The sequence below is a fragment of the Pteropus vampyrus genome, unplaced genomic scaffold (genome assembly GCF_000151845.1).
Source record: "Pteropus vampyrus isolate Shadow unplaced genomic scaffold, Pvam_2.0 Scaffold226, whole genome shotgun sequence".
In the NCBI taxonomy this organism is placed as follows: Eukaryota; Metazoa; Chordata; class Mammalia; order Chiroptera; family Pteropodidae; genus Pteropus; species Pteropus vampyrus.
Window position 1 is genome coordinate 1,427,188 of NW_011889007.1, and position 18,749 is coordinate 1,445,936.

The window sequence follows — 18,749 nt, forward strand, 5'->3', positions numbered from 1 at the left end:
CCCACTGACGAGGAGAGTGTGGGGGATGAAGACATCTATAGTGGACTGTCCGACCAGATCGAGTGAGTGTCTGGGACCATAGTCCTTCTCTGGCTGTTCCAAGAGGGACATGGCCCTGTCCTGGGGGTCTGAGGGGGCCATGGCCCTGTCCTGGGGGTCTGAGAGGTACCTGGCCGGGAGACTCCGGTGGCCCTGACTCCGTGTCCCGCAGTGACACAGTGGAGGAAGATGAGGACCTGTATGACTGCGTGGACAATGAGGAGGCTGAGGGTGATGAGATCTACGAAGACCTCATGCGCACAGAGCCGGTGCCCATGCCGGTGCGTGGGGACGAAGGGCTGGGCTTAGGCAGGTTCATGGGTGGGGGAGGGGGCAGCCCCAGGCTCCCCAACACTGGTCTCTCCCCTCTGCTCTCAGCCCAAGATGACAGAATATGACAAGAGATGCTGCTGCCTACGAGAGATCCAGCAAACGGAGGAGAAGTACACGGACACGCTAGGCTCCATCCAACAGGTGCGCTGTTCCTACCTTGCCACTGCCAGGCGCATGCGGGGACTAACGGGCAGGTGCACATCCACCTGTCCAGCCGCCTCTGGGGCCATGCTCAGAGGCCCCATCTGTCCCCATTGCTTTGTGTGTCTTTGCCTCTCTTGGTCTTTGTTTCTCTCCCTTTCCCCCATCTCCCTGTCTTGTTTGTCTCTATGTCTCTTTTTCCCATGTGTCTCTCCCTCTGGCTGTCTTCTTCTCTCTGTGTGTCTCTCTATCCCTGTCGGAATCTTCTGTATCCTAGTCTGTCTGTCTCTATTATTGCCTCTGACTATTTTCTCTCTTTCTTTCGGCCATCGCTTTTTAAATAGCTTTATTGAGATTTAATTTATACTATACACTTCACGCATTTATTGAGATTTAATTTATACTGTACACTTCACGCATTTAATATATACAATCCGCTGGCTTTTGGTATACACACAAAGTTGTGCAGCCGTCACTACCATTTAAGTTTAGAACATTTCATCATTCCCCCAAAGAAACCCCATATCCCTTATCCATCACCCCCTAAACTCCCATTCTCTCTCAGGCCCTGGCAACCAATAATCTATTTCCTATCTCTGGGGACGCACCTGTTCTGGACATGTCACATACACGGAATCACACACTGTACGGCCTTTCATGTCTGGTTTCTCTCACTGACCTTCGTGTGTTCAAGGTCCATCCACGTTGCAGCCAGAGTCAGTGCTTCACTTCTTTTCATGGCTGAATAATATTCCACTGTCTGGATGGACTACCTTTTGTGTATCCTTTCATCCATTGACGTACACTTGGTTTGTTTCCACATTTTGGCTGCTGTGACTAATTCTGCCGTGAACAGTCATGTACAGGTTTTCGTGTGGACGTTCTCCATCGCCATCTCTCTTTTTCTGCCTGTCTTTGTTTCCTTGTCTCTGTCTTTCTCTCTCCACGTCTGTCTCTTTCTCTCTTGGTCTCTCTGTTTCTGTTTGCCTCTTTCTGTCTCTGTCTCCTTGTCCCCGTCTCTTTGGGACTGGGTTAGAGGAAGGGGTCTCAACTTCCTCCTCCCTCTTCTTTCTCCACAGCACTTCATGAAGCCCCTGCAGCGGTTCCTCAAACCCGAAGACATAGAGATAATCTTCATCAACATCGAGGTGAGCAGACCCATCCCCGGCCCTCCTGGGCCTCTGTTCAGTGGGGACCATCTGCTGGCCTCAGTTGTCCCTGGATTATGGGGATGGGAGTCGGGCAACATGGGCTGTTAGATGACCCTTCTCCTGAGCCTCGGGTTCTGACCCCAGCCCTCACCCCTCCCTTCAACTAGGACCTGCTTCGTGTGCACACTCACTTTCTAAAGGAGATGAAGGAGGCCCTGGCCACCCCCAGTGGGCCCACCCTCTACCAGGTCTTCATCAAGTACAAGGAGAGGTGAGACCTAGTTGGCAAGTCTGGACCCCTGAAGGTCACCCTGCCCTGCCCAGGCTGGGCATTTGGGAGACCTTGCCCCCAGAGGCCACTGAACAAGGAGAGTTTTTCCTTCTTTGCTTATGGGCAAGGGGCTACCCATCTCTAGTTCAATCCCCAGCTTCTCCTTTTGTGAGCTACTTGGCTCTGGGAAGTCACTTAACCTTTCTTTGATTCTGCTTCCATATCTATAAAATCAGCATGGTACAGGAACGTACCTCTTAAGGTTGTGGTGAGGACCGAATAAACCGATGCCTAAGGTGCTTAGCACAGGGCCTGGTACACAGTAGGTGCTCAGTAAGTATTTGTTAAATGAATATTGGGCAGAGATGATATGCTAAGTGCTAAGAGCCTCTTATACATTATCTCATTTAATGCTATAATAACCACATGTAGGAGGTGCTATTACGCCCATTTTATAGATGGGGAGATTCAGTATCAACCAGTTGGGAAGAAGTGGGCCCGGACTGAGGCCCAGATATGTCTGACCTTGGTATCAGCTACCATTACCTGCCTGGCCACTGCTACCTGTCCTCTTCCCGCAGGTTCCTTGTCTATGGCCGCTACTGTAGCCAAGTGGAGTCGGCCAGCAAGCACCTGGACCGCGTAGCCAGTGCCCGGGAGGATGTGCAGATGAAGCTAGAGGTAGGGGTCAGGCCCCACTCGGGGGCTTTCCCACTCCTTCCCAGGTCCTGGGGACAACAGGGAGGACACCGAGCTGGTGGCATCACTTTCTGCTGCAGCCTAGCCTCCTAGCCTGGAGCAGGAGGAAATGGATGGAAGCACTGAGCCCTGATCCCAGCTGAACCCTGACTCTGGCTGAACCCTGATGCCAGGCTGAGGTCTGAACCCTGAATTGAACTCTGACTCCAAACTGAACCCCAGGCCTGGCTGAGCCCCAACCCTGACTGTGCACCAAGTTGGGCTGAGCTCCAAATTCATACTGAGTCCTGATCCTGGACTGAAGCCCAGCCTGGACCCGTGTGTCTAGTGGAGGCGGAGACAGGGCAGGGACAATGAACAGTGTGTGTGCTCTACCTCCAGCTTCTGTCTGCACAGTGGGGACCCTCCAGACCTGTCCTCCCCCTTCCTGCCTCACTCAGCTGACAGAGTCCTGGGCCTCCACCCCAGGCAGCCTTCCAGCGGGGTCGTCAACCACCCCTCGCCCCACAGCATTCCTTTTCCCTTATTTCTTCCCGGGAGATAAGAGGCTTCTGGCTCTGGAAAGATCTACACCTGCCTCTGTCTCATCTCCTTTATCGATCCCCCCAGGAATGTTCCCAGCGAGCAAACAATGGGAGGTTCACCTTGCGGGACCTGCTGATGGTGCCCATGCAGCGCGTGCTCAAGTACCACCTCCTTCTCCAGGTGCTCGAGTCGGCACTCCTTGCTGGGGGTGGGGGGGGACAGATGGTGGGCGTGGCGTATCTACCTCCTTGTGTCATGGGATTGGGGGTGGAGCCGGCTTCTGGGGGCTGGGCTCTGGCACCCTCTGGGAGGGGTCACTGGGGCCTAGCTTCCAGGCAAGTGGGAGCTCCTGGGCTTGTTTGAAAAGCCCCGGGGGAGGAAAGGGTAGGCCTGGCTGATGTGTGTCTCTGGATCACACAGGAGCTGGTGAAACACACGCAGGATGCAATGGAGAAGGAGAACCTCCGGCTGGCTCTGGACGCCATGAGGGTGAGTGGTCACACATGGCGGGGGGGATGGTCACACAAATTCAAGTCAGTGCTATGCAATGCCACCCAGGCACACGGTTACACCATGGGCAACCCCTCCCCCACAACGCAGTGGCACACCTGTCTGATGAGTGACTTATCTGCAGCATCCCCATTGGGGGCAGTGACATGCTGTGGACACCCTCTGTATGCCTCCTGCTGTGGGGGCTGACACCTATCCCTGGCCAGGTCTGGGACTGGGCTGGGTGAGGAACCCAGACTGATCTCTGCCCCACCTCCAGGACTTGGCTCAGTGCGTGAACGAGGTCAAGCGGGACAACGAGACCCTGCGGCAGATCACCAACTTCCAGCTGTGCATTGAGAACCTGGTGAGGGGGCAGGGAGGGCCAGGGTGTGGCCACATGGGCAGGGTGTTTCCTCTCCTCCTTGGTGGCCCTTCGCCAGCCCTTCTTTCCGCTGCCTAGGACCAGTCTCTGGCCCACTACGGCCGGCCCAAGATCGATGGGGAGCTCAAGATCACCACGGTGGAGCGGCGCTCCAAGATGGACAGGTAAGCAGAGACTGTGCGGGGGCGGGCCGCGGCTTCTAGATGGGCAGGTGGGCGGAGCCAACACAAATCTGGGATAGAGCCTGGGAAGGGGCAGGGCCAAGTTGGCTACAGAGAAGGTGAAGGGCAGGAGTCCTTGGTGGGCAGTAGAGTGAGGCCAGGAAGGTGGAAGGGATCAGGCAGAGAGCTGGTGGGGACTATTGGGAGGAGCCAGACAGAGGCACCTGACCCAGCCGCTCCCAGGTACGCCTTCCTGCTGGACAAAGCGCTGCTCATCTGTAAGCGCCGAGGGGATTCCTACGACCTCAAAGACTTTATAAACCTGCATAGTTTCCAGGTTCGAGACGACTCTTCGGGAGAGCGCGACAACAAGAAGGTGAGGTTGAGGCCAGAACCAGAGACTCCATTACTGGGGAGCCCCAGTGGCCGAGACACCCCACTTAGTCTTTGGAATTCCCGTGTGTGTGTGTGTGTGTGGGGGGGGGTGACTCAGATGTGAGTGTTTTCGCCTGTGTGTGTGAGTTTAGATTTATGGATGTGTTTTCGCTTCTCTTGAGCAGCCCTTTACAGGGGTACATGCGTTGTTCTCCTTGGGGGCAGGGAGGCTGTTCCTGGCCTGCCGCTTTTCTCCTTGCAGAGGTATGGGTGGCTTCATTCTGAACCCCGCTTCCCTGCAGTGGACTCACATGTTTCTCCTGATCGAGGACCAAGGTGCTCAGGGCTATGAGCTGTTCTTCAAGACGCGGGAACTGAAGAAGAAGTGGATGGAGCAGTTTGAGATGGCCATGTGAGACCCCTTCTCCCTCCGTCTTTCCGTCCTCAGAGGACTCTGTCCAGTGGGCGCAGGGGCTGAGCGCTAGTCTCGCCTCTGCTCTGACACTCTGTGGGACCACTCTGAACTTCAGTGTCGTCATCTGGGAAATGGGAGGCACAGACTCAGGCCGTCTGTGTCTCCAGAATGCCAAGATTCTGTGCACGCTTTGGTTACTAGCCGAGAATCCCTTCCTCCCACGCCTCTTTTTCCTTTTTCCCCTTAAGGTGAAATTCACATAACCAGACATTAGCCATTTTAAAATGGCATCCAGTGGCATTTAGCACGTCACAATGTTTTGCACCACCTATAGTTCCGAAACACTTTCGCCCCCCAGAAAGGAGGCCTGCACCCATGAACGGTCACTTCCCATTTCCCTCCAGCCCCTGGCAACCATGAATCCGCTTTCTGTCTCCACCCATGTTCATAGCAGCACTATTTAAAAAAAAAATTAGTTTCAATTAGAGTTGACGTTCAGTATTATTTTAAATTAGTTTCAGGTGTACAGCATAATGATTAAAGATTTATGTAATTTACAAAGTGATGCCCTCGGTTAGTACCCACTTGACGCCATATGTAGTTATTATAATATTATTGACTATATTCCCTATGCTGTACTTCATGTCCCTGTGACTATTTTGCAACTACCAATTTGTACTTCTTAATCCCTTCACTTTATCTCCCAGTTCCCCAACCCCCCTCCCATCTGACAACCGTTAGTTTGTTCTCTGTATCTATGAGTCTGTTTCTGTTTTGTTTATTGATTAATTTTGTTCTTTAGATTCCACGTATAAGTGAGATCGTATGGTATTTGTCTTTCTCTGTCTGACTTATTTCACTTAGCATAATACTTTCTAGGTCTATCCATGTTGCAAATGGTAAGATTTCATTTTTCTATTTATTTATTTGTTTTTTTTTTAACATTTATTTTTCTCCCTCCCCCTACCAGATTTCATTTTTCTTTATGGCTGAGTAATATTCCTTCGTGTGTGTGTGTATATATATATATATATATATATATATATATATATATGCCATAACTTTTTTTTTCTGTCTATCGAAGGGCACTTAGGTTGCTTCCATATTTAGCTATTGTAAATAGTGCTGCAGTGAACATAGGGTGCATGTATCTTTTCAAATTAGTGTTTTAGTTTTTTTTTTTGGATAAATACCCAGAAGTGGAATTGCTGGGCCATATGGTAGTTCTATTTTTAATTTTCTTTTGAGGAATCTCCACACTATTTTCTATAGTGGCTGCACCAATTTGAAATCCCACCAACAGTGTACAAGAGTTTCCTTTTCTTCACATCCTCGCCAACACCTGCTGTTTTTCGATTTATCCATTATAGTCATTCTGACAGTGAGGTGATATCTCATTGTGGTTTTAATTTGTATTTCTCTGATGGTTAGTGATCTTGAGCATCTTTTCATATGTCTATTGGCCATCTGTGTGCCCTCTTTGGAGAAATGTCTATTCAGGTCCCCTGTCCATTTTTTAAAAAATTAGTTTGTTTTTTTTTGGCGTGAGTTCTTTATAAATTTTGAATATTAACCCCTTATTGAAAGCGTCATTGGTGAATATCTTCTCCCATTCAGTAGGTTGTCTTTTGGGTTGTTGATGGTTTCTTTGGCTGTGCGAAACCTTTTTAGTTTGATGTAGTCCCATTTATTTGTTTTTCCTTTTCTTTCCCTTGCCCAGGGAGATATATTCGAAAAAATATTACTCAGAGCAATGTCAGAGAGTTTATTGCCTATGTTTTCTTCTAGGAGTTTTATGATTTCATGGGTCTTACATTTAAGTCTTTGATCCATTTTGAGTACAGCAGCACCATTCACAGTGGCTGAAAGGTGGCAACAACCCAAACGTCCATCCATGGATGAATGGATACACACATATCCATGCAATGAAATGTTATTCTGCCACAAAAAGGAAGTGCTGCTACATCCAAGTTGCAGCATGTATTGATACTTTGTTTCTTTTTATGGCTGAATACCATTCCATTGCATGGCATTATCTTCCCTCTCCAGCTCTAACATCTACCCTGAGAATGCCGCTGCCAATGGGCATGACTTCCAGATGTTCTCCTTTGAGGAGACCACGTCCTGCAAGGCTTGCCAGATGCTGCTGAGGTGGGAGTCTGGGACGATGGGCCTGGGCCTTGGGCTTGGCCAGCTCTTTCTCTTTAAAGGGACTCCTCCAGCTGTCAGTCCCTGCTTTGGGAGGTGGGAGGCTCTCCTTTGGTTTTCAGTTTCTCCATCTCTCTGTTGCTGTAAAGGGAACGCAAGGGGGCCCTTCATGTTGTTGGCAAAATGATTGGCCGCATTTGTCAACATCACTGACTCTACTTTATCTCCCCCCCTGCTTCCCAGAGGCACCTTCTATCAGGGCTATCGTTGTCATCGGTGCCGGGCACCTGCACACAAGGAGTGTCTGGGGAGGGTCCCTCCCTGTGGCCGCCATGGGCAAGGTACCGATGAGAGAGAGGGCAGAGGTGGTCTTGGTTCTGAGTGGGGCATTTTTCGTTCTAACTTTTCTTTTTTGTCCCATAGATTTTACTGGAACTATGAAGAAGGTAAGACCCCATGCTCCTTTCTGTGCCTGGAAAATCATGGGCAGTGATGAGGGAGGGCTCAGGAGACCCCACCAGTGGGCATGCTGAGTGCTCAGAGTGGGGCTGAGGAGACCCTAGGGTGGGAACAGTTAGCGGTGCTGACTTTCTTGGTCTCTCCCTCCAGGATAGGCCACATCGCCGGGCTCAGGACAAAAAAAGAAATGAACTGGGTGAGTCAGCAGGGGGCACTGTGTGGGGCAGGGGAGAATCTGGCCTTTGTTTCAGTGATTCTGGCCCAGGGACCGATTTCAACAATTATATTAATGACCACATAATGTGCTGTTTAAAAAGCATTTGTTCCATTCTAGAAACCCGAAAGGGATTTAAAATAACTAATTGAGATTCTTTACCTGCTTTGTTCGAGCACGTGGAAGGGGATGTACGAACACCTCGGGTGGTTCTCGTCCCCTCTCCTGTTGGTTCTGCAACATACTATAACCTTGTTATATAGTATGGTGATTCCAGCAAAGTCTCCTCCCCAAACTGAGCAGAAGATACAGTTTGACCAAGTCAGAATTTTTCTTTAGCCCAATGGCAGGGGGAAAGGCTAGATTCAGTCATAGGTCAACAGTTTTTGTGGAATCACAGTGGTGATGGGCAACTTTTATTCAGTATCTATTGTATAAACCATTTGGGGCAAATGACAGCTAAAACTGCCAGGCTGCCTAACCTCCCTGACCCCCAGGCCGGCAACCGGGATGGACTCTTGTTGAGTCATCACAGTTGTGGAGGGCGAATTACAGGGCTTCCGGCACCTGAGAATGGGGAACCTGATGAATCCGTGCCTTCAGGGAAGGCTTCTCAGAGGAGGAGGCATTTAGGTGGACACTCGAAGGAGGAGGAAGAGTCAAGGGAGGAGGAGGGCAGACATTTTCCAGGCAGAGGGGACAGCGTGCACAAAGGCTAGGAGGCTAGAGAGCAAGACATTATGAAGGAAGTGAAAATAGTTTGCTGTGGCCGAGAGAAACCAACCCTGTGTTAATAGTCGTACAGAGTCGGTGTAAAGACTCAGTTTATCTATGTATCTATATCTATCTATAGATACGTCTGTATCTATAGATAGATATAGGTATAGATATTTCAGCTTTATTTGCAATAGTCAAAAATTAGAAACAACTCAAATGTCCTCAACAGGAGATGTATATGTACATATGTATAATATTTATATTATATATGTACATATATAATATATAACATATAATCAACTTTATATGAAAATGTATATATATCAGCTTTATTTGTCAAAAACTAGAAACAATGCATGTGTCTTCAATAGAAGGAAATATATACAACATTTATATATAGAATATTAATACATAAAAATCAGCTTTATTTGTTAAAAATGTATATATCATCTTTATTTGTCAAAAAACCCCAGAAATAACCCAAAGGTCTTCAATAGGAGAAAATATATATGAGTGTGTATATGTATGTATATATATCCATTACACACATATATGTCCTATACATATGCTTATATGCATCGTATATATGTATACATGTACACTTATATACATCCAGGATATATATACTTCTTATCCAGATAGGAAATACATATCTGTGCTGTTCAACGTAAACTGAAGTTAATTTAAATAACCTTGAAAATCCTTTCACTAAGTCACACCTGCCACCTTTTAAGTGCTCGATGGCCAATGGCTATAGCATAGATTATTGAACATTCCATTATCACAGAAGGTGTGTGGGACAGTGCTGGTGGTCATACACTCGGCCCGTCAGTACCCGCCTGCGTCCCAGAGCAAACCTCTATCTGACTCTGTCACCATAGGTTAGCTTTTCCTGTCCTTGAACTTCCTAAGAGTGAAATCCTGCAGGATGTGCTCTTACCACATCTGGCTTCTTTTATTCAGCACATGTTGGTGAGATTCACTGATGTGTAGTGCTCCATCGTATGATTATATGGCACTGTTTATCCATTTTATTGAGGACGTTTGGTTTGTTGCCAGTTTTGGCCATTGTGGATTAGGCTGCCGTGAACATTCTTGCCTATGACTTTTGGTGGATGTGTGTTTTCATTTCTCTTGAAAAATTGCTGGATCATAAGGTAGACATCTATTTAGTAGCTACTGCCAGACAGTTTTCCAAAATGGATTCCCACCAGCAGCAGAGCAGAGTTCCGGGTACTCCCTGTCCTGGCCATCACTTGGTATTGTCAATCTCTTTAATTTTTGCCATCTTGGTGGATGGCGAGACCCAGGGTTGAAAATCGCACTGTGCTACCATCTGTCTTGCCTTCCAGGGCTGCCCAAGATGGAGGTGTGCCAGGAGTACTATGGGCTTCCCCCACCCCCAGGAGCCTTTGGACCTTTTCTGCGGCTCAGTCCTGAAGATATCGTGGAGCTCACCAAGGCCGAGGCTGAGCAGAACTGGTGGGAGGTACAGGCTGGGGCCGTCAGGGTGCTGGAGAAGCACCCGAGCATGGGTTTATGGGTGTAGATGGCTCTGGAAAGTGGGGTCATGGCCCCACTGGACTCTGGCAAGGGATGGTTTGTCTGGAGGAGGCACCTAGGGAGGGTGGTGTAGATGGAGATTTCTGGGGCTGGCCTGGCCCTTCCAAACTGTCATCCTCCCAGGAAGTTGATACTGGTTGGCACCTCTTTAGATCATCCAGGCCACAGAGATAGAGATGGACAGGGAGAATGGCCAATGGGTGGAAAGATGGATACACACACATGTGGATGCCTGTAACCTCTCTGTCCATGTTTTTCCCTCCTGGCTTTTTAGGGCAGGAATACGGCTACCAATGAAGTTGGCTGGTTTCCTTGTAACAGGGTCAAGCCCTACGTGCATGTGAGTTCCCTGAATCTGGACGGACTGGGGGCCAGAGAGTCCACAGGGGCTCCTGCCAGGGCAGGCAGGCTTGGGGAGACACCCCTGAGATAGTGACGGGGCTGTACATTATGGCAAGGGATTCTCAAGCTCAAGGTTCTGCCGACCTCTGTCCCCATGAAACACTCACTCCCTCCCCTCCTCCCTCAGCCTCTGGCTCCCACCATCTACTTTCGGTCTCTATGACTCTGACTCCTCTGGGGACCTCATATGACTGGAATCACACAGAATCTGTTCTTTTGTGTCTCTCATCCTTCACTGAGCATAAAGTCCTCAAGGTTCATCTGTGTAGCAGCGGGTATCGGAATCTCCTTCCTCTTAAGACTGAATAATATTCCCATTGTCTGGATGGACCACACTGTGTTTATTCATCATCGATGGGTAGATTGGGGTCACTTCCACCTTTTGGCTATTGTGAAGAATGCTGCTGTGAACATGGGTGTGCAGATGTCTGAGTCCCTGTTTTCAATTCTTCTGGGTATGTACCCAGAAGAGGAATTGCTGGGTCATATGGTAATTCTATTTTTTATTTTTTTGAGGAAGTGCTATCTGTTTTCATAAAGGCTGTACCAATTTACATTCCTTCCAGTAATGCAATTGCAGTTCCAATTTCTCCACACCCTTGCCAGCATTTATTTTCTTCCTTTCTCTTTCTTTTTCTCTTCCTTTCCCTCCCTCCCTCCTTCCTTCTTTCTTTCCTCTCTTCTTTCTCCTCTCTCCCGTTTCTCCCCTCACACCTCTCTCCCCCTTTCCTTCCCGCCCCCTCTCTCTTTGTCGCCATCCTGATAGGTCTGAGGGGGTAGAAATGTACCTTTTTATATTTATTTAGATCAGGGATTGGCAAACTTTTTCTGTAGGTAGACAGTAAACATTTTCAGCCTCGTGGGCAAGATACTCTCTTGTGACTGCTCGACTCTGCCACAGTAGTGCCAACGCAGCTGTAGATGATCTGTAAATGAGAGACATGACCTCATTCCGATAAAACTAAATTTATAGACCCTGACATATGAATTTCATATCATCTTCATGTGCCAAGAAATACTGGTCTTTTTTTTTGGTCGACCATTAAAAAATGTAAAAACCTGTGTTAGCTTGAGGGTCATGCCAAAACAAATGGCTGGACGACCCCTGATTTGTTTGATATTTGGGGACCAGTCTCTCCCATTAGATTCTGGGATGGTATTCCCAGTGGACAGCACGGTTCCTGGCACATAATTGACATCCAGTAAATGGTAGTGGAATGAATGAATGAACGAACGAATGAGGTGTCCTGCAGTCTGTTGCCAAGCTGTGCTCTTTGCTCCAAGTTTCAGTCTCTGTCTGTGTCCCCAGGGTCCCCCTCAGGACCTGTCCGTTCACCTCTGGTAAGTAGCACCACCCCTCTTACTCTCAGCTTGAGGCTCCTCTGGGAGGGTGGGGCGTGCCTGGGCTGGGCATGGGAGGGGCCTCCAAGCCCATCCCTTATTCAGTCTTTGAACCTTGGACATTGACGTCTGGGTCCAGCCTCATGTTGGGGGCTGCTGAGGAGAGAGCAGACAAAGGAGGGTCCCAGATCTTCGGAGATTATGGTCTCACTGGCAGGAAGATGGTAGTAGCAGTGGGAACTGTTTCCTCATTTTTTTTAAGCACCTACTGCATATAGAGCATTGAGGGGTGGAGCTTTATAGTGTTGCTTCGGGAGCCCGCTGACCTGGGTTCATAGCCTGACTCCAACATTTCCTAGCTGTGTGACCTTGGGCTAGTAACTCAGTTTCTCTGTGCTTCAGCCTTCCTCTCTGGAAATGGATTAATACCAATATTTACTTTATAGGGTTATCACGAGGCTTCACAGCTGGCACACAATAAGCACTTGACTATCTGTTCTTATTACCATGAGCTATTATCACATTTCATCCATTCTGAAATGTATCTTGCCCCCCATGGTTTAACATCTCTCATGGAGTCTCAGTCTTCTACCTAATTTTATGGGTAGTAATTTTTATTTTGTAACGGCCCACAGAAGAACGGTGCATTTTACGACTGTTGGCATCTCAGAGGTGATGTAACACAATATAGTGTTTATGACCAGTTGTCAGCACTCGTAATAGCCCTTTGAAGTAGGTGCTATTCTGAATTCCCTTTTTGCAAAAGACGAAACTGAGGCTCAGAGAGGGGAAGTGATTTGTTCAATGTTACACAGCGAGGGAGCGGTGGAGATGGGACTCTGGCCTGTTGGCCCGACTCCACAGCCTGACGTCCCTGCCTCTCGAAAATCGTGACACAGTGGGCTTACTAACACCTCCGTTTCCACGTAGGAGGTGCTTCAACTGCATTATTGCCTCTTGTCAAAAATCTTCCTTTGTGGTGGGTGGGTTTATCACCCTCCTTTTAGAAGAGGAAATTGGGGCTCAGAGTGGCAAAATCAGTTCCTGAGGTCGCAGAGCAACTAAGTGGCAGAGGCAGGGTTTAAGCTGTGGTCTCTCCAGGCTGTGTGCACTCTGCCTTCCCCTGCTGGGAAGTGGTCACCAGGGCCGGAAGTGGGGAGAGGAGACTGAGGCACTTGCTGTGTGTGCAAAATTTAAGGGGGCACCAAAAAACTCCATGACATTTTAATTAAATATTTAAGAAAATCAGAAGCAAGCCAAAAACAATGAGCGAAATATCCAAATTGTAAATAAAGATCAGATATGACAAGGCTGGGAGTAGGAAAAAGTGAATTGTGCCGAACCAGGCAAGTGTGGAATCAGATCTTGTCTTCGTTTAAAATTTGGACATTTTGTTCATCATAAAATTTCTTTTGCATTCATTTTTTAAATTGAAGTGAAACTAACACACATAAAATAAACGATTGAAAGAGGAATTTGTATTAATATCTACATTTCTATTACATATTACATTTACATATAATATATAATTAATTATCTGAAATTAATATATATTACTTGTTGCATATTTATATTTAGAGCATATATTCATATTAACACATATCATCTATAATTATATGTTATCTATAATTAACTTGTTTATGTTACATACTCACATTTATAGCTTAAATATATTTATATTCACATTTACATATTTATGTTATTTGTTACATATTTACATTTACAGCATAAATATATTTATATTTATGTATCATCTATAATTACGTATTGTCTGTAATTAATGTGTATTATTTATGCTATGTATTTAAATTTATGGTATACATTTACGCTTATATGTTATCTATAATTACATATTATCTATAATTACTATATGTTATATATGTTTACAGCATAAATATATTCATATTCACAATGATATTCAGTGGCATTTAGTACATTCATAATAATGTGTATCCATCACCTCTGTCTTGCTCCAAAACACTCTCATCACCCCCAACAGAAACCCTGTCCCTATTAGCAATCACCCCCTATAGCTCCTCAGCCCTGACAACCAGGAATCCACTTCCTGTCTCTGTGAACGTACCTGTTCTGGACGTTTCATATCAATGAACTCGCACACCAAGTGGCCTTTTGCGTCTGGCTTCTCTCACCGAGCATTATGTTTTTAAGGTTCGTCCAGCTGTAGCGAGTGTCAACACTTCATTTTTTTTTTTTATGGCTGCTTTTGCATTTTTAAAAAATTGCGTTAAAATTTAAATACTTATTATTTATCTTGATGACTGAGGTTTTTTAAAAGCTCCTCCTTTAAATTTTATACCAAAGGCTAGTGCCTCACCCTCCTCACCCTATTTCTGTCCCGGTGACCACAGAGCTGGGCAAACAGTGGACACAGTAAATGCCTGCCTGTCCAGGAATACCAAATTCCAGAGTAAAAGAAAAAAAAAAACTATACTCACACTCTCAATATTTTTGAAGCCAAATGTGTGAGATTTTTCCTCACACTAAACATTTATCCACTTCTGACATCAGCCAGGTGTCCTATAACTCCGTTTAGTTCCCACAAGACTGCCCCCTACTTCAGATGCCAGCCACAAGTCTGGGCCTCTGGTACTTCTGATCTGACCAACTCTACATGGGGGGTTCCTGCACCCCCTCCTCAGGTTGGATAATTTGCTAACTAACTCGCAGGACTCAGAAAAATAATTTACTTACTAGGTCACCAGTTTCTTATGAAAGGATATAACTCAGGGACAGCTGGATGGAAGAGGTGTGGGAAGGGTTGGAGCTTCCCTGTCCTCTCCAGGCACACCACCCTCACAGACCTCTAACTCTCCACCAGCACAAGCTCTCCAAACCCCTTCCCCTAGGCTCTTTTTTCCCCCCAAATAGAGGCCCCATTATGCAGACCTGATTGATTAAATAATTGGCCATTAGTAGTTAACTCAACGTCCGGACTCTCCCCTCCCTGGAGGTGGGGAGTGAGCTGAAAGTTCCAATCCTCTAATCACATGGTGGTCCCTCTGGCCGCCAGGACCACTGACAGGTGCTATCCAGAAGCCCCCAGTCATCTCATTAGCATACAAAAAGAGGCATCTTACTTTGAGGATCCTAAAGGTTCTAGGAGTATGTGCCAGGAAATGGGAGCAGAGATCAAATAGACGGTGTTTTTTTGTTATGTCACGCAGTCCATGTGTCGAACCTTGCATGTGACTTAGAAGTTGGATTTTCACTGCCCATTTCTGGACTCTGGCCACCGCCTCCTCAGGGCTTCTGTCAGTGTTGTCAGCAGCTGGTCATTGGTGCCAACTCAACGTGCACGGGAATTCCCAGTTTGGGGTGAAGAAGACTTTAGTGCAAACAGCTCCATAGTGTTACAGTTGAGTTATGAAGCCGCAGGTCTGTGAGGCAGCCCTGGGGTGAGGCCCCTCTTCTGGCCAGACAGCTCTGCTCTGTGGGGGAGACTCAGGTGTTTTAGCTGCAGCTGGGAAGCAGCCATCAGTGGAAAGGGAAAGTGTACCCCAGAAGCCGGAGTGGAGCCACTCAGACAGAAGTCCTCGTCCCTGGTCCCCGATTGGTCTGTCCTCATGCAGATGAGGACTCCAAATCCTCACAGGTCCTAAAGGCACTGTCCTGATTGGTCGGAATGGAGCTGATCTAATGGGTTGGTGAAGATGTGGGTAAAATACAATTCCAGGAACCCTGACAAGGGCTGCTCGGATGGTAGGAACGCAGTATAGGCAGGCGGTTCAGTGCAGGCTTCTCTCTAAGTGAGGTTTGCCCCTGTGTGGAAATGGCTGCTAGGCTCTGCCTTTAAAGTCAAGCCCAGGTAGGAGCCTTCTTGGTAGGTATCTTCCCCCTCGGGAAGTGTCTAAGGGCTGTTGGACCCAGGCTGTCACCAACTTAAAAAAAATCACATGGTTGGAAGAAAGGGTGGCCTCCGTGTAGCAAGACGGGAGCCCGGGCATGGGGACTCTGTGGACCTCCTTGATGTGTCTCGGCAGGTACGCTGGCCCCATGGAGCGTGCTGGAGCAGAAAGCATCCTCACCAACCGCTCAGACGGGACGTTCCTGGTGCGGCAGAGGGTGAAGGATGCCGCGGAATTTGCCATCAGCATTAAGTAACTCCTCCCTCCCTGACTCATTTCCCCTTGTGACCTGGGTGCTGTCTGGGAGGAAGGGGATGCAGTCACACAAAAGAGATATGCTTCCAAGAGATGCTTCAGAAAGCATTTACATCCTCTAGGAAGAGACAGAATGTCAGCTGAACCCAAGTCTCGCAGACCGTCTCATGCTTGTGTGTGCTGAGTGCAGCTTCTCGCTAGTGGTGACTTGTTACCTTGTTGGCTTCATAGTTTTGTGTTTTTAAGTGGGCCTCCCCCAGTGGAGATCATTTGCTGCGTGGCTGTCCAGAGATTTTGCATTCGTTTCTGTTGAAACAACTGGTTTATTTCCTTTTCAGGTGAAGAGAATTTAGGTTAATTCTTTAGTTTCTCAGACTACACAGGTGGTTTAAATCCAAACCCCTGATAATAGGGGGAAAAAAAGGGAACAAACTTTGCTAAGAGAGTCGGGAGGCTGCTGGGGAAGTGGGGCCTCTGCACATCTTGTGCTTCAGTTCTCAGAGCTGCTATTAAGCTGCTGACCTGTTGCTGAAGTCAGCTCAAGGCCGAGGGAGGTACAAGCATCCTGAACCACCACTGCTGCGTGGACATCTGTGGACTTGACCTCCTCCTTGTAGTTTTCATCCCCCTCATTTGCATATTGAACTAATCAAGTCCTGTTACTCTAGCCAGCGTCCCTTCGTTTGCAGGAAAGAACACTTTGAGGCTTTTGCCTTTATAAACCCTGCCTTTCTTTGCTCTCTCTGGAGCGCGGTTTGGTTGCTTCCTGAATCTGTGTCTCTAGGACTGTAATCCTTTTGCTCAAATAAATGCCTTTTATTCTTTATTACAGCCTAAACCCTCCTTGTTTGACACCCCAAAACCACGTGAGGGCAGGCTGAGGTTATGAATTTGCAAGGGTGACTTTTCTGTTTTGGGGCTGAGACAGACAAGCTTTTTACCAACCCCTCTGGGCTGCTGGGTGGCATTTGCTGGCCCACCTCTTTTCCCGAAGGCATAACTTTTTGCCAGTCCAGCCTTACAGGTGGGTCTCAGGCCAACTCTCCACCCTACTGGGACCCAGCAACTCCTCTTGTGTTTCTGTGATCATCAAGACATAAGCCTCACAGTTCCTAAGATTAGGAAACTCCTTAGGGTGGCAGTTCACGCTTACTGCTTACTTTTCAGTTTTGTCCTCATTTTTGACCTCTGGGAATTTCCCTTACTTTTTTGAGAACTCAGCCCTTTTTTCTCAGCATTTTAGGGGTTTTCTGTAGTAGGAGGGTGTTTTGGTTATATTTAGTTCTCCATATTGCCGGAAGTGACTGTTTCTCCCATGTCCTTATTATTCTGTGGTCTCACACTTTGGTGGAAGTATAGATCTCATCCTATTCTAGAACATTGCTTTCGTTTCAGGGTCTCTCTGATTTATCAACAGCCCTGTGAGTCCAGGAGATGACTCCCCTTATCTTAGGAAGACATAAAGGCTTAGAGGAAGAAATGAAGACATGAGTTTAGAGCAGTAAAGGGCCCGGGGTGGGGTGGGGTGGGAGCGGGGCAGCTTGGGGCAGCAGGAGGCAGCTTCAGCCCTTGGGCTCCCATGGTTGCCCCCTCCTCGAAGGAGTCAAAATTGCTTCTTCCATGGTCAGGGGTGTATCCTGGGGTTGAGGGTGGGGCTGAGTCCCCAGCCTCAAGGCCCAGTGACCATCTGGCCCTCTCTCTCACTGCTTCAGGTATAATGTTGAGGTCAAGCACATTAAAATCATGACAGCAGAAGGGCTGTACCGGATTACAGAGAAGAAGGCTTTCCGGGGACTGATGGTAAGGGCCGCTCGCCCCCTAACTCCAGCCTCCCAGGGACTACCTCTAAGGGTACTTTGGATTAACTGGCCTTAAACTCAATCCCCTAATGATTGATGATGATGATGATGATGATAAATAGCAGCGGCGAGCGTTTACAAAGCACTTATCGAGTGTCAGACATGATACAGATAGACTCCAGTTAATGCCCTCAACTCACTCTCTGAGTTCCCATTTTACAGATGGGTGAAACTGAGGTGTAGTCCTGATCTAGTATTGCAGAATAGCAGAGCCCCTGCTACCATCAGACTGCAAGACTTATCTCTGCCCCATCTGTTTACTAATCGTTTGACTGAGAATTCAAATGCCTTTCAAGCGGTTTGCTTCTATCTGGTGCCCTGTAATTTCGGATTGTCTTTTAGACATTTTAAGTCCATTGCTCTAGGTCTGTGGATTCTTGCAATCAAGAAAATCCAGAATCTTGCACATATTAGCATTCTTTTGGGAGGTGTCTCAGGTTTCATTTGATCCTCACAGTGATTCTTAATTCCCCAGAGGTTAGAGACTGTTAATTTACTCCACAAATATTTTTTTTCCCCAAACTTTTTATTCTGAAAAATGTCCCCCTTACACCCATTTTTTATTTCTGAAGAATTTCTGAAAAGTTACTGGAAGAGTATAATGGACATTTGTAAACCTCTCACCTAGATTTATTAATTATTAATATTCTGCCTTTTTTGCTTTCTCCCTCTACACACACACTCACACGCACGCGTGCACACACATTTATTCTGCACTACTTCAGAGTAGGTTGTAGAAATCAAGATCCTTCACTCGTAAATACTTTAGCATGAATATTCAAAGAGCCAAGACAGTCTCATTCCTCACTGCAGTATCATTATCATATTCAGGAAGTTGAACATTGATGCAGAATTATTATCTAGTATACAGTCCATTTTCCAAGCTCCTCGATTGCCCCAGTTATGTCTTTTATAGCTGTTTTCCTCTAGGATATAATCAG

The 18,749-nt window shown here is 47.2% G+C and overlaps 1 protein-coding gene across 1 annotated transcript in view; it reads left to right on the top strand.

Annotated features, from left to right (window-relative positions):
• The window catches only part of VAV1 (vav guanine nucleotide exchange factor 1), a 58,689-nt gene that overhangs the window by 34,886 nt on the left and 5,054 nt on the right, over positions 1 to 18,749 (top strand). The window contains exons 8-24 of the mRNA XM_011373635.2: positions 1,832 to 1,935; positions 2,517 to 2,616; positions 3,244 to 3,339; positions 3,580 to 3,648; positions 3,929 to 4,015; positions 4,112 to 4,197; positions 4,438 to 4,570; positions 4,872 to 4,981; positions 7,034 to 7,135; positions 7,376 to 7,473; positions 7,556 to 7,578; positions 7,742 to 7,787; positions 9,875 to 10,011; positions 10,360 to 10,425; positions 11,797 to 11,828; positions 15,830 to 15,946; positions 17,662 to 17,749. Of these exons, the coding sequence (XP_011371937.1) occupies positions 1,832 to 1,935; positions 2,517 to 2,616; positions 3,244 to 3,339; positions 3,580 to 3,648; positions 3,929 to 4,015; positions 4,112 to 4,197; positions 4,438 to 4,570; positions 4,872 to 4,981; positions 7,034 to 7,135; positions 7,376 to 7,473; positions 7,556 to 7,578; positions 7,742 to 7,787; positions 9,875 to 10,011; positions 10,360 to 10,425; positions 11,797 to 11,828; positions 15,830 to 15,946; positions 17,662 to 17,749 (1,494 nt within the window). The remainder of the gene's footprint in view (positions 1 to 1,831; positions 1,936 to 2,516; positions 2,617 to 3,243; positions 3,340 to 3,579; positions 3,649 to 3,928; positions 4,016 to 4,111; positions 4,198 to 4,437; positions 4,571 to 4,871; positions 4,982 to 7,033; positions 7,136 to 7,375; positions 7,474 to 7,555; positions 7,579 to 7,741; positions 7,788 to 9,874; positions 10,012 to 10,359; positions 10,426 to 11,796; positions 11,829 to 15,829; positions 15,947 to 17,661; positions 17,750 to 18,749) is intronic.